At 51.3% G+C, this 14,235-nt stretch overlaps 1 protein-coding gene across 1 annotated transcript in view; it reads right to left on the bottom strand.

The window, feature by feature from the left end:
* Positions 1–14,235, bottom strand: part of GPC3 (glypican 3) — a gene marked incomplete at both ends in the record, with an annotated part of 173,015 nt that overhangs the window by 17,207 nt on the left and 141,573 nt on the right. The window contains one exon of the mRNA XM_082488168.1: positions 12,042–12,198. Coding sequence (XP_082344294.1) covers positions 12,042–12,198 — 157 coding nt within the window. The remainder of the gene's footprint in view (positions 1–12,041; positions 12,199–14,235) is intronic.

The following is a 14,235-nucleotide window of genomic DNA, read 5'->3' as shown; positions in this document are numbered from 1 at the left end:
GGGAAATGGAAGGCGACAGCACACGGGACGCTCTCTGCCAACAGCCACTGGAGCACAAGTGGAGGAGTTTGCCCTTAGAGGGAAGGGGAGAGCAGAGCATTTCGGGTGTAAATACATTCTTTAACATTCTCTGCACTTGCCCGTAGCAGATTATTTATGTCAACAAGGGAAGAGATATTGCAGGCTGTGTTCTGCGACGCCTTTGAGGAGCATGCAACTTTTTTTTTTTTTTTTATTATTATTATTTATTTACTTTTTACTGGAATGATCTGCACAGAACCCAAACAGTCCGAGCAAACGTAGCGAAGCTGCAGAGCAGCCGGCAGCGAGTTATCAGGGAGGCAAAGGATATTACTCAGACTCTGATAATAACCACCGGCTCCCACCTGCCAACTGCAGCCTGCCTTACACAAAAAAGTCCAAAAACAGGCTGCAGCAGATGTCTACCGCCCCGTGCAGGAAGCGTCTCCAGTATCCACGGGACACAAGCAACTCCGAAATAGCTTCGAGTCCAACAATTTTACAGAGACTCAAGATACTGAATTAAAACAGGAAAGAGGGGGGAGGTGGGGGGGAAAAAAAAAAGGATGCGTATCACATTGCAGTTATAATTTACATTTTAGAAATCCTGCCGCGACTCCTGCCCTGGACTGAGACGGTGACAGACGCCCTGGCAGTCTGTCCAGCTGCCGAACCCGCAGCAAGCGGCGTCCCACAGCAGCCAGCAGTCCCTGCCACCGCTATACATACGTCTCCGCGCATCGCGGCGCCTGACCAGCAAGGGAGCAGGCGGCCGAGGGATGCAGCAGCGTCCTGGGCACGCAGCGGTGCAACAGGGTCCTTCAGCATCCAGCGACGGGGCGGCCCCAAGGCAGCGCTTCGGGTACCGGCGCGGAGACGGGATGCGCAGAAAGGGGAAAGGAAAGGCGCCACTGGGTTTGTATTCAAAATCCGCGTTGGGTGCAGACCCGACCTCCCATGGGAAGGGAAGGGCAGAGCATCGTCCCCAGTCCCGCGGGAAGCAAAGAGCTAACAAGAAGCAGGAACAGACAGCAAGACGTCGTCGAGAGCCCCACATACCATCGAAGACCTTTTCTGAAACAACAGAAGCTGGTCCAAACGCCAGATTTCCATTCCCACAGAAAACGGGGAATGCGCTACTGCTCCAAAGCAGAACAAAGGCAAAACACGGCCAAATTTTCTGTTGTTTTTTTTAAAAAAAAAAAAAAGGCAAGTTGACATACCATTCCAACAAAGTCTAATAAATTCATTTGGATTTCTTTTTTTTTTTTTTTTTTCCGTGGTATAATTAAAAACATAATCTCAAGCAGGCTTTCAGGCGCTGTGGAGCGAAAGCTGACGGCATTACCTGGCGGTGTGGGCGAGCAGGCTCTCCCTGCATTTCCCCACTGCAGGAGCAGAGAAAGATGCTCCAATTTATTTCCAAAACAAACCAACCAACCAAACAAAAAAAAAATCCCATCCAAACCCCCAACATGCTTCATTGCATCCTGGTTCCAGCGGAGAGGCATTTTCCAACACAAAGCCTTCCCATCAGAAAGTTTCCAACCTGCCCTAAAAAAGCAACACCGGGGTGGGGGGAGATTAAATTTTGGGGTCAAGGATGCTTTTGCCCTAAGTGAGATGCACCGTAGACCCAGAAAAGCCGGCAAAAACCTTCAGAAGCACTCGGCTGCCTGAAATTTGTTGATATGGAAGAAAGTCATCGGGGTTCTCCTCGGAGCCGCCAAAGCCCCGGGACCGGGGACGGATGGTGAAAGGCAGAGCCACCACCGGGCGGGAAGGAGGACATCTCCTCCCCACTTCACAGCTCATCCATCCCGGCCACGCGAGGGGTCGGGGATTTGCCGGGGGGTACCAGCGGGGAATTGGGAGAGCCAGAGAGGGGCCAGCACACCTGGTTCAGGTCACGTTACTCCCGGTGTCGTTCCCGGCAGATGTGCACGCACAGGTCGGGGCTAATGCGCTCCAGTCGAGGAGAGCTTCTGCCTGACGGCGGATGAATCCCTCCTTTCTGGGGCGCGCAGAGCAGCGTTGGCTCAGGAACCCACCGTGTCCCGACTGCTGAGGGATTTGCAGGCCAGGCCGGAACGCACACAATTCTCCCTTGCAAAGTGGGGAGAAGAGGGAAGATAATGTGAATTAAAAATGCCGACTCCCGAGAGACTTCTCTGGAGGAGGAGGAGGAGGAGCATCCCTTCCTCTCTTTCTGATATCTTTTTGGCAAGGACTGGAAAAGGCAGGCCGCTTTCTGGGCAGGTCTGTGTTTCCTTCTGCCGGACACCTTCAACCACCAGCGCCAGGCTGCCAGGATCAGGCCCGTGCACGAGTCCACCGCGGTCTCTCCATTGATTCCATTTTGAGAGCCTCACCTCAGGCAACGCCTTTTCCTCCACCCGTGACCTCCCAGGGAGCATCGCTGTTTGGAAAGACCCAGACGTCTTCCAGATACTTAACTCACAGCTTCATTTAATCAGGCTTTATTAGTTCATAGATACCTATATTTACCTGTATTTACGGAAAGACGTAAAAACTAATTGTCAAGACTGCGATGCTCCCGTCTGCAGCAAGTGAGAACCTGTTGGACGCCAGGTACGGAGATCGCCGCCGTGTAGGCTCTCACTCAACCACGTCTACGTAAACACCAGCTCCCCAGAGCCTCCGGTCGCTGCCATAATGCGCCGCTGCATCTCTCACTGCTGGGTCATTGCCGCAATATCCTATATAAAAACAAACACGTTTGTTCAAATTTGAAGAGGGGAACCCAGAGGTCAGGATTTTTAAGGCACTCTGGGGAATTTCAGCATTTCCCATCTTCTTCCCTTTAGGGCTCAAGAGCGCTCTGAAAGTTGTATCCAAAAAGTTTTCCAGTAAGTGGTGGCTTCCACGCTCCACCTGAAACATCGTCTGTCCTCTTGGACATCTCTCAGGGCAAAACGATAGACAACAAAGCAGCAGCCGCAGCAGAGAGCCCAGGACCCTCTCCAAGACCCTTTCAACGAGACAGGGCCACCTGGCCCAATGTTAATTGTGTTTGCAGTTTCTCACACAGTTGTATTTCCCCAAGATACTTTCCGGGCAGGCGCATGTCGAGCTCATCCCGAGCCAAGCTGTGTTTAACGGTCCTTGACAGACCTTAGTTCCATGAATTTGCCTTCTTGTGTCTTTGACTCCGTGTGACCTCTGCGTGTCCCTGCTGCATGACGTTCCTCCTGCCCAATCCTCGTCATTGCCCGTAGCCAAATCCCCAGCGCCATGGCGGTGTGCGCCAAAGGATCCCACTCTTCCTGACCCCAGTCTTGTCTTTGGCTGGTGGCTGTGGTTTCTGCGTGCCACGGTTCCGCAGGACTGCAGCAGGAGCTCAGCTGTAGTGCTGCCCCACATCTGCTCCCCTTCGGTGGTGCCCACGTAGCCAAAGACACCTGAAGTATAAGCAGATATGACAAACTGCAGCATGATCCCAAGGACCACGAGCAAATATGGGCACTCAGCACCCACCCGTCAGCGCTCTGCATCAGGGCTAAAGACAACGCAGTGAGGTACTCTGATCCAGCAGTCCACGAGGAAGGGATCCCGGCTGGACCGGCCTCTCCTGGACGGCAGAAGAGTGGAAACGCTGCCAGGAGAGAAGGCAGCCCGTCTTCGTGCAGGGCGCATCCCCTGTTTTCTGAGAGCGGGGCCCGCGGCAGCCGTGAGGCAAGAGAGGAATGGCCCAGCCCCGTGCCCACAGGACGTCCCCAGGATGCTTTGCCACCGAGTGCCCGCACACTGACACGAGTGTTGGGCACGCGCATCGGCTGGCGCGGCTGGGACACGGCACGGCTGGGACACGCTCCGGGGCCGCAGCCCTCTCCGGCAACACCAAGAAGCGCTGTGCCCTACAGCCTCGTTTATTACATCCCCCTAATCGCCCTTATCGGCTTACCCGCAGTAAGGCATTAGCAAAAGCCAAGCCACTCATGAAAGGGGCACCCTCTCCTACGGGAAAAGTCAATCAACACGTTATATTGTTATCAGGCTCGCAGACAAACCTCTCTTTGTACGACAAACGGCGCAGATACGACGCCGCGACTATCAGCGTAAGGTTATCTTGTCGGTCCATTAGCAAGTAGCACCTGGTCTGCTCCTGTCTGAAATATTCCTTTATTGCCGGCCCTTAAAAAGAAATCCAGCTAAACTATTTTGTCTCTCCCCAAAGAAAAACGGCACGAAAAGAAAAGCAAGTTTGTATCTGAGTCAGGAATTCCGTTTCCCAGCTTGGGAAGAATTCACGTGTTTTCAGCCCCAGAAAAACAGATTCATCATCCTTTAAAGATAAATATGACTATCGCTATTGCAACTGGGCAAATTTTTGCATACTTGAAATTGTTTTGATGCGTTCAGTCATGTAAAATGCTGCACTCGGTAACAATTTAAAGATACATTAGCTCCCAAATTACACTGTTGAAAAGTATCTCCTTAGATGCTCTGGCACAACACAAGCTGTTATTCTAACGTGCAACCCGAATAGATGGCAAACCTTTTTGCCAGCAGATTGGTGTTATAAACGTCCAGGACTGATAAGCAATCATAGATTTGCGAAGACTTTTGTGACTTTGTACGGTGGAAGAGCAGAAGCATCACCTCATCTGACCTTCAGTGTGCCTCCAACCCTTCGGCCTCCCCCAGTCACCTTCTACTGAGCCCAAGAACCAGTCTCACCTGCGCCGATCCGGGCTTCCAAAAGAAGGATTTAGGCCAACGTCTGCTCACGTTGGGAATGGGATGCATGTGATATTGATGGATGTGAGGATGTCAGGGATTTACATGCCCTCCACTGATCCTGCTTTAAAAAAAAAACAAAAAACCAAACAGGTACCTCATTCTTTGCTTTGGGTCAGAATGGACCGAGGCACTGGAAGTCAGCTTCTAAAAACACCAGGTACAAATCGCTCAGATGGACTTAGATTTGCAGCCTGCAACCGCAACACTGAAAGTTAAAAAAGATTTAAAAATTGAAGAAAAACGGAAAACAGAAAATAAGAGTGTGGGACTAATATATCCAGTAGATTTACTTGCTCGTTTCATACACCATTTTGCGTATGTGTAGCTTTTCTCACAGTGCAAACTTATTCTGAGAGATGAATTTCTAGTTCTTTGGTTGGGGGCTTATTCAGTTCCTCCTTTGGAGGAACTCACAGCACAAAAGTTAGAAGAATCTTTCAAAATGTATACATTACGTACAGGGTGAGGCCTGGAGGAGTCACACAAACAGCCAACTGAAGGATGCTATAAACAAGCTCATCTCTGCAAGCCACCAATAATTTTCCCAGTCCGTCAATCACCAAAAAAAAAAATAAATCATTTTTGCTGACGTCAACAGTGAATTAATGAACTTGCCACTCAATTAGAGCTTCAGCCAACTGCTACATGTGACTCCCTCTCCATCTTCTAGCTTCTATTTGGACAGTGACGAGGAATTCTTGACTTCCAACCAAATCTTCGTTAAAAGGAGAAATTTCAACAAACACAAACACTTGAAATCAAGCTATTGGGCTGTTTTAGTTGGTACGATTCCAGCTCTTCCATCAGGATAATATCACTGACATTTGGCCTTGTCATTTTTTTTTTTTGCCCCGGGCCAGGATGACTGTCTTGTAAAACAGTATGTTTCTACCCTTGCCTCAGTCAAGCATTCGACAACACCCTCTTTGGGGAAAAATTAAAAAAAAAAAAAAAGTTGCTGCTACAAAAATTATAGTAAAGAGTCCTAAAGCTTTTAGCAGAATAGAAAAAAAAAAAAAAAAAACAACAAAACCAAAACTGCGGAAGGACGGTGCGTCAAAGCGGCACGGCTCCCCCCGCCGCGCGAGCCAAGGACAGGGCACCTCGGCCGAAGGCTGAGCAGAGCCGCGTACAACAAATATCGATATTGGACCCGTGATATTTTTCAGTAGGACAAGCCAAGCCTGCAGGCTGTACGGCGGGAAGGCACGACAGCCACGCGGGCCCCCGCGCGCGCCGGCAGCAAAAATCCACACGGATGGGGACGTTTCCCACCTGCGGGAGGAGGATTTTAAAAGTCGATTGGGTGTTTGATAAACACCCCAATGACGGGGGCTCGCCAGCTCCAGCACTAAGCCCGGCAGAGCGGGATCAGCAGATACAAGCCGCTGAGATACCGGCACCCTGAAGGCGTTTGCAGAGAAGCAATCACCATGATAAAGGATGGGAAGACGCGATCTTGTAAATATTTTAACTACCGTTTGTCTGTCTCCCAGCACAAGCAGGGAGTGAGCCCTGGCGCACCTCCAAGCACTCCCAGGTTGGGAGCATCCCCCTTTTTCCAGCGTCCTCTTCTACGGACGCTTTCCCGCAGGAATGGGCTGCAGAAACCAGGAGGGTTGCACCCAAAGCCACCCTCTGCCTGGCCACCAGCACTGCCACCGCCTTGGCAGGGAAACCCACCGGGAGCCGTTTGCTCCCCAAAACGCACAGCCTTTTGTAGCCCATGAAAAAGCAATTCAAACGCCGTCGTAGCAGCTGCGTCTCCTGTTCCTGACCGTGGGAGGGGGGCAGAAGGAGCTCGGATGGACGGCACCTCCAGAGATAAACCTGGGAGGGGAAAACTAGGTGAAGAGAGGAAGATCCCCAAAATGCTGAGCTGTAGGAATGACATCTCTGCACCGCAACCTCTAATGGAACAGTTTACTGGGACATTTGGAGATGTTAAAAAGGAGACTAGGACGACAGTTGCAACTCATGGGAGCTCAGAGCAGCACCAGATTATATTTTTTTTTGGGGGGGGGGGGGGTGGGGGGAATTCCAAAACCACGGTGCGGGGCAGAAAACACAGCGGTCCCACTCCGTGCCCACGTGCAGCACAGCCACACAACCACGGCAGCCCCTTCTCTCTGGTAAGGGGGTGGCCAGAGACATCCTCCGCTCCACGACGTGCCTACATTCTCCTTTGGAAGCAACACCACCTTTATAACGTGTATAAAGGGATCACCAAGAAACAGCTTTTCCACCTGGGAAGAGACCGCGCTCGGCCAACCCAGGCGGCGATGACATTCGGGCCCGCGATTTGCCGCGAGCTCTCGAAACGACCCTGCCGAGAGGATAAACCAGGGGGCAAAGCAAGCCCAAAGCTACTAAAAGAGTTACAGATCTGGGTAACTCAAGGGACGCGCTGTGCCGATCTTGACTTTCATCAAGAAGAGCCGGGGTATGGCGTGGATTGCTGGAAAGCCGCGCAGAGGCCCAGCCCGGCCGGCCGGTCGGGCAGGGAACGGGCAGGGAAAACTCAGGGCTTCCCCGGGGGCTCCAACGACAAATTCCCCCTTAGAAATAACCACGGGAGAGCAGAAAGGCAAAACCAACGGCAGGTTACGCCGGGGGAACAGCCAGGCAGGGGAGCTGTTTTACGCACGCGAACTTGCAGAGCCATCTTTATATGTCTTTATTGCACACATCTATCCTTACATATCTCATGGGATGAGGCCAACTTCCCTTCCCAGGACAAACTATTTCTACATAATTCTGCCAAATCCATCTGTTCCCAAGACAACTTTTGTTACTGCCTAACACAGATATTTTGGAAGGGTTAAACCTTCCCCTCATCCTCCCACCCCCTCCCTCCGTTGCTGGATCGCTCAGAACATTCCCCGGGTGATGCTCCGACCGCTAAAAGGGATTTTTTTCCTCCCGGCAAAGCTTGTGAGACGCACAACAACGCCGCACGAGTGAGCCGGACCACACCACCTTTGCAAAACCCCCCGAAAAGCATCCCTCTCCTCCCCCCCAGCGCCTGCTCGAGCTGCCCGCCCGGCGTGGCAGCCTCTCCAGCACCCATGTTTTATTTTCAGGCTTCCTGGCAACGAGCTCCTCGGTTATAAGTGGCATCTCGAGTGAGAACGCCGGAGGTGAGCTAATTAGTGGGTGGCTGTCTGGAAGGGCAGCGAAGCGCCAGCCACCCCGGGCTCTGTTTGCTTTGGGTGCCCCATGTCGGAGGACAAATTCCAGCGGGGTGCGAGCGTGGGTTCGCGTCGTACAGCCCGGAAGACGTTTGCGCCGGCTCGTAATTTTTTGGGGGGAAATACCGTAATTTATTCGCCAGCAGGATTTGCCGGCGGCGTGGCATAAATATATGTGTGCGTACGTACGCGGCTCTATTTTTAGAGCTGCAGGGCCAGGGTGCCGGCTCCACCGTCGCTCCGTTGACAAACAGGATGCGCTCTTCTCTGAGCTGGGAGGTTTTCAGTCCTCCCCCCTTATTGTAAACATTATCTGCCTTCAAAATCCTTAATGCGTTGCAGATGTGACAAACAATAAAAGGCCTAGCGTTAAAAAAAAAAAAAAAGCCTGCCATCTCCGTGTTTCCCACTGGGGCACCATAATAATGAATTTATTAGCATATAGCGCTCACCAACATATGTTTATAGTCACTCACAAACTTTTGACTTGACAGTTTACAAGTATGTTTAAATCATTAAAGTTTAAGTTGACTGTCCAGTTATTACAGGCTCATTATAAATAGGAAACAAAGGTTACATTTTATATAACAGGCGATAAATCAAAACTAGGCTGCATTCGAGGCTGACTTGGTTTTTGTTGGTTTTGGTTTGGTTTGTTTTTTTTTTTTTTTCCTTTTGCTCTTTTTCTATCTCCACGTTTTCAAGACCTTCTGAGGGGACATCTCGGTGGGGCCAGCACTGAGCAGCTGGCTGCAGGTAGCCAGCAGGACCAGCGGCGCCCACGCCGGCGTGCAGGACAAACTCCGACTGCATCCAAGAGATGCAAAGACCTCGGAGGTGGCAAACTCTACCAACGTTTTCACTCAACTGCTGGTCAAATCCAGCGCCGGTGCCAGTCACCCACCTCTCCTCCACCCCAAGGCATGGCCAAGGCTTGGGAAACTCTCCACGAGGGAGGAGTCCTCCGCTACCGCCATGGGCCCAAGGAAATCTTCTGCATCAGAAGAAGTGTGGTCAAGGGAAGGGATTCTGTCCCTCTGCTCTGCTCCGAGGAGACCCCACCTGGAGGGCTGTGTCCAGTTCTGGGGTCCCCAACATAGGAAAGACACGGAGCTGTTGGAGCGGGGCCAGAGGAGGCCCCGGAGATGCTGGGAGGGCTGGAGCCCCTCTGCTGGGAGGACAGGCTGGGAGAGTTGGGGGGGTTCAGCCTGAAGAAGAGAAGGCTCCGGGGAGACCTTATTGCAGCCTTCCAGTCCCTAAAGGGGCTCCAGGAGAGCTGGGGAGGGACTTTTTCCAAGGGCATGTAGCGATAGGATAAGGGGTAACAGTTTTAAACTGGAAGAGGGGAGATTTAGATGAGATATTAAGAAGAAACTCTTTCCTGTGGGGGCGGTGAGCCCCTGGCGCAGGGTGCCCCGAGAAGCTGTGGCTGCCCCATCCCTGGAGGTGTTCAAGGCCAGGTTGGACGGGGCTGGGAGCAACCTGGGCTGGGGGGAGGTGGCCCTGCCCAGGGCTGGGGGGTGGAACAGGATGATCTTCAAGGTCTCTTCCAACCTAAACCATCCTATGGTTCTAGGAAATTTCCTCCTAAGCTGAACAAAGCCTCTAAGAAAAGGAAAGCAAAGCACCCAAGCTGCGTTCCCCGACTGCAAACCTCCGAGGGTCGGCAGAGGCACTCAAACACCCTCAAAAGGGGTTTTGGGCTTGAGCCCACTGCTACGACACCCATCCCCGCCCCAGGCACCCAGCCGCGTTCCTGCCCTAACACCGCAGAGCATCCAGCACGGGATCAAACCAGAGTCGGTAACTCAAACCCAGTCCTTTTTGCCTCTATTACAGGGTAACCACCTTGGGAAGGAGAGAGATAAAGCCACGCTAAATGTAAAAGTCCATTTCGCAAAGTATTTCCAGATTTCAAAGCCTGGCACCATTTCAAATCGGCACGCTAACCTAAAATTTAGGATTTGTGGAAAGGGGGGGGAAAGGGGGAAGGGGGGCGGAATGGTTTCTGGTCCCTTTTATTTCGTGCTATGTACATGTGATATGATGGAAAAAAAAATTAATTGAAAAATACCCTTTCAAAGTAAAAAGAAATATCATTCTCAAAAATGTTGAAAGTGAGTATTTCCACACCATCAGCAACTTTTCCTGGGCTTGTTTCCAACATTAAACTTGAACAGAGTCACAGTTTATATCCAATACCAACCAAATAGGATTCTGTCGCTGTCAGATTGGCTTTGCCTTTCCGCTCTAAAGCAAAACACAAAAAAAAAAAAAAAAGGAGCATTACGGCACGGGCAAGTGAGGGAACACCAGGAAGCCTCCCTGGCCACCATGATGGCAGAGCTCGTGCTCTCCGAGGCCAGCCGGTGCCTGAAAGATGTGTTGGACAAACCTCACGCCATCGGCAACCTGAAAGACTTAACCTGCCAGGGACGCAACGCCCCAAAGCCACTGCTGCTGCTTTAAAGTTAATATTTACCCCACCCCGTAGCAAAGGCAGCAGCAAACACGCTCCAGCAGAGCAGCCCCGGGAGGACGAGTCCTCTTTTCCCGTTACACGTTCACGTACCGCAGAGACAAGAGAGGTCTAAATCGCCAGATGGGCAGGTAGTCAAGGGAGGTCACTACAGTGATTAAACAAGCCTAGAGAGGCAGCAAAAGGCAGAAAGGATCATATACCCGGCTTCAGAGACCACTGATGATATTATGGGGAAGGCTATAAGAGGAAACTAGAAACACATTAAAAATAGCATAAAGGCGCGACGCGAGAATCACAGAAAATGAAACACGTTATCTCTGCTCTCGGCTCAGGACGATGTGGATCACCTGTACATCTTTAATGTCCACTTTGATATTTAGTTCTTGGATGAAATAAAGTACATTTTATCCTTCTCCGAATTCTGTATTTCTCTTTCAGGCTTGGACTGGAGGACTTAAAAAAGTCTTTTCCTCCCCTTACCCAATATTTGAATATATGTATTTCATGTATTTTACATAATGCGTCAATAATCTTTGATATGAAACTGGCATTTAATATTTCAGCTCTCACTTCATTAAGGATATTTTAATTATCCCAGACCAATGGAAGGGAATTTATAAACATCTGTGCTTCGTTTAAGAGCCCAAATTTGCCTCTTAAACTTCAAAGCTGTAAAGCTGATTTTATCCAGGTTCAGTTGTCTGGTCTCTCGAAGAGCAACGCGTAGCACTGGGACCGGCATTAATTGGGCCAAGCCTCCGGCCCGCAGACCCGCGTCCAGCGGACACAGTTCGTCCACGACAGACACAGCCTCTAACAGCCTCTAACAGCCTCCTCTTGCTGACGCGAGCAGAACGGCTGCTGAGCTCCACGGAGCCAGGAGGAGGACGACAGCGGTCAGTGGGTCAGGGAGGAGGCACTCGTCAACGGCATTTGCAACTGTCCAAGTGACAACTGGTCCTTCGCTTTCTCCTCCCGATGGGTGACCAGGGACTACCTTATTAATAACGTAGCCTCGGAGCACCAGGAGTGCCTCACGGCCGTTTTCAAAGCAACCAAAGGCATGACCCGTACTGGCAACCGACGCAATTTTAGGCTCCAGAGTACCTAAATCACCTCTGAAAAGTGAGCCTGAGTTTTTTGTAAAAAATTACCATGGGTCTCTAAACCCTAGATCAGACGCAACCATCGTTTGCTGCGGTCAGACAATCCTCACCCACTTTTTGATGTCCTCTGGAAAGCAGAAGAGCTCATCTTTAAGCTCACGAGCGCGGGCAGCAGCGGGAAGGAGGGAAGAGGGTGACTCTGGGACCTACAGCAGGTTTGCAACCTGTCCTGAACCTTCTCCCACAGGTTTCCCTCAACACACCCCTGCAAACCTGACCTGGAAAAGCAGTGGCATTTCTCCTCCGGTTGCACCGAGGCCAACCAGCAGGATGCTCAGCGTGACCAGCCTCTGAGCATCGGTGGTGCCTGCAGCGAGCGGACCTGAGCAGATCCCAGAGAGCAGCTCCCCACACCACCACCACCACGACCCACAACCCCCAGAAGGGCAGGCCCGGTGGGACCACCGTCCCCATCACCTGCTAAGAACCGGAGCTGGTTCCTCACTCGCAGCTCTCCATCCCCGGAGCCTCCACCGCAGTCATCTTCATCATCGCAGTCTCCACTCTCCTCCTCCTCCTCCTCCTGGGTTTTGCCCGGGGCTTTTCGGTGGGGCAAAGCCATCCCTTTGAGTAGCTGAAAGACACGAGGTGCCACGGTCATTCAACAGCTTCCCTCCACCTTCCCCACCTCTTCCTCCCACGCTTGCAGGGGGACCCGGTGTGACGCAAAGATCACAGAAAATGAAACACGTATCTCTGCCCTCGGCTCAGGACGATGTGGATCACCTGTATTTCTTTAACGTACGCTTTGATATTTAGTTCTTGGATGAAATAAAGCACATTTTATCCTTCTCTGAATTCTATATTTCTCTTTCAGACTTGGATTGGAGGACTTAAGAAACCTTTTCCTCCCCTTACCCAATATTTGAATATATTGGGTGACAAGACTGGGTGACAAGAGGGGGGACAGGTCTCAGTGGAGCCAGGAGAGTGGGACAGGACCCCATCGTGCTCCTCATGCCAAAGCGCTGACGAGCTCAGGTTCATTCATGGACAAAGCTGCACACAAAACCTCAGTGGAAGTAACAAAAGGAGGTGGAAAAACCACGTTGAGTAACTCTGCCCAGTGAGCATCGCAGGAGCTGGAGCACATCTACCAGCCCTGCGAGAGCCCAGTGCCACCAAAGCTCTGGACCTGGCTACAAAACCCATGTCCAGAGTCAGGTCAGACGGGGCAAAAGGCAGCAGCAAGAGGAAAATCTGTTCAGGGATTCTCACCGCTTTCGGGGAATCTCTCCCACCTGAGAAGTAACACGCGTGAAAGGGAAGGGCCGGTCTCTCGCGTCCGTACGGCGCCCCACAAAAACAACCAAGAAAATCTCATTCCTCACTCTTGAAGCGCAGAGGATGCTAGCGGAAGTTTTCGGGACAGCCAAGCAACGCGATGAAAGGCTCTTTTAAAGGATGTTTTAAAGTCGAATCCTAACTAACGGTGACAGATCGCACGCCCCCGAGAGGGGGATTCGAACGCCTCCACCGAGCGCGGGGTGAGGACTGCTTCCCAACCACGGGTGGGACCTCCTCACGCTGCCCCTTCGCAGCCCGCGGAGGGACGAGACACGTTTTCAGCTACGGGCTTCCTCTTCCCGCTGACTTTTCAGATTTTGCCATTGCTGAAAGCAGCCGGCTATTTCATCATAAACCCCGATGCACTTTGAAAAAGCGTGAGTCAGCCGGTTAATATACGCTGAAAATTTCTATCGCTACCACTCCGCTGTTAAAAGCCTTCTTGAATTTAATCTCGGCACTAAAAAAAAATAAAAAAAAAATAAAAAAATGATGATGATGAAAAGGATAAATAACAGAGAAGATATTGCAAAATGGGAGCTTTCCGCATACTTCAGGGGTTTAGTTAGTTCCATCTATTGCAGCAACATGCGTGCCTTTCAAGGCATTTTTTAATATCTGGAATCTAGGTTATATTTTTAAACTATGAAGCTCGCCTTAGAAAACAGTTTCTAAAATATTTAGCTGCTGAAGTTTATACAGCCTTGGAGGAATGCTTTCGGCATCTGGCTGGCTCTGTCCACGGCAATGTCCACATACCTCAGTGTTTATATGAGAGGAGCATAACGTAATGAAAAACAAATGGCTCGACGTGAGAGCCCTCCGGGTTCCCCGGCCGCATCAAACAACGCGGCGAAACCTCTCCTGGGCACGTGCAAAACTCGGCCCGGCCTGACAGCCCCGCCGGGTCCCACATCCGCCGTGGGAAGCAAAACGCGGCTCATCTCCCCAAAGTTCAGGGGATGCTTTTCCGTGGCCTTCAGCAGCCTTCGGCTCAGGCCGGTTAAGTTCACTTTTCAGGAATTTTATTTCAGTGAGACGTTTACAGGCCTTTCCCAGAATACGGCGTAACCACAGAAGGACGACAAAGGAATAAAAATCGGGAAAATGCAGCGCGTGGGGAAGACCTCGCACAGGACCCAAACATGCCAACCGCTCAAGCCTTTCCACCATCACTTCTATTTCTCTCCTCCAAAGGAAGCCCACAGCTAACAGCAGTCCTCAGCACGGAGTCTATCAGCTCGAGGTATAACGAGGGTCTCCCACGCACAGCGGCTAATTACAACACGCATCAGTTCGAATCCATTTCCCCGGTGCACCGTTG

The sequence above is a fragment of the Vanellus vanellus genome, assembly GCF_965231255.1.
Source record: "Vanellus vanellus genome assembly, chromosome: 10".
Lineage (NCBI taxonomy): Eukaryota > Metazoa > Chordata > Aves > Charadriiformes > Charadriidae > Vanellus > Vanellus vanellus.
This window is presented reverse-complemented; position numbering and strand designations above follow the sequence as displayed.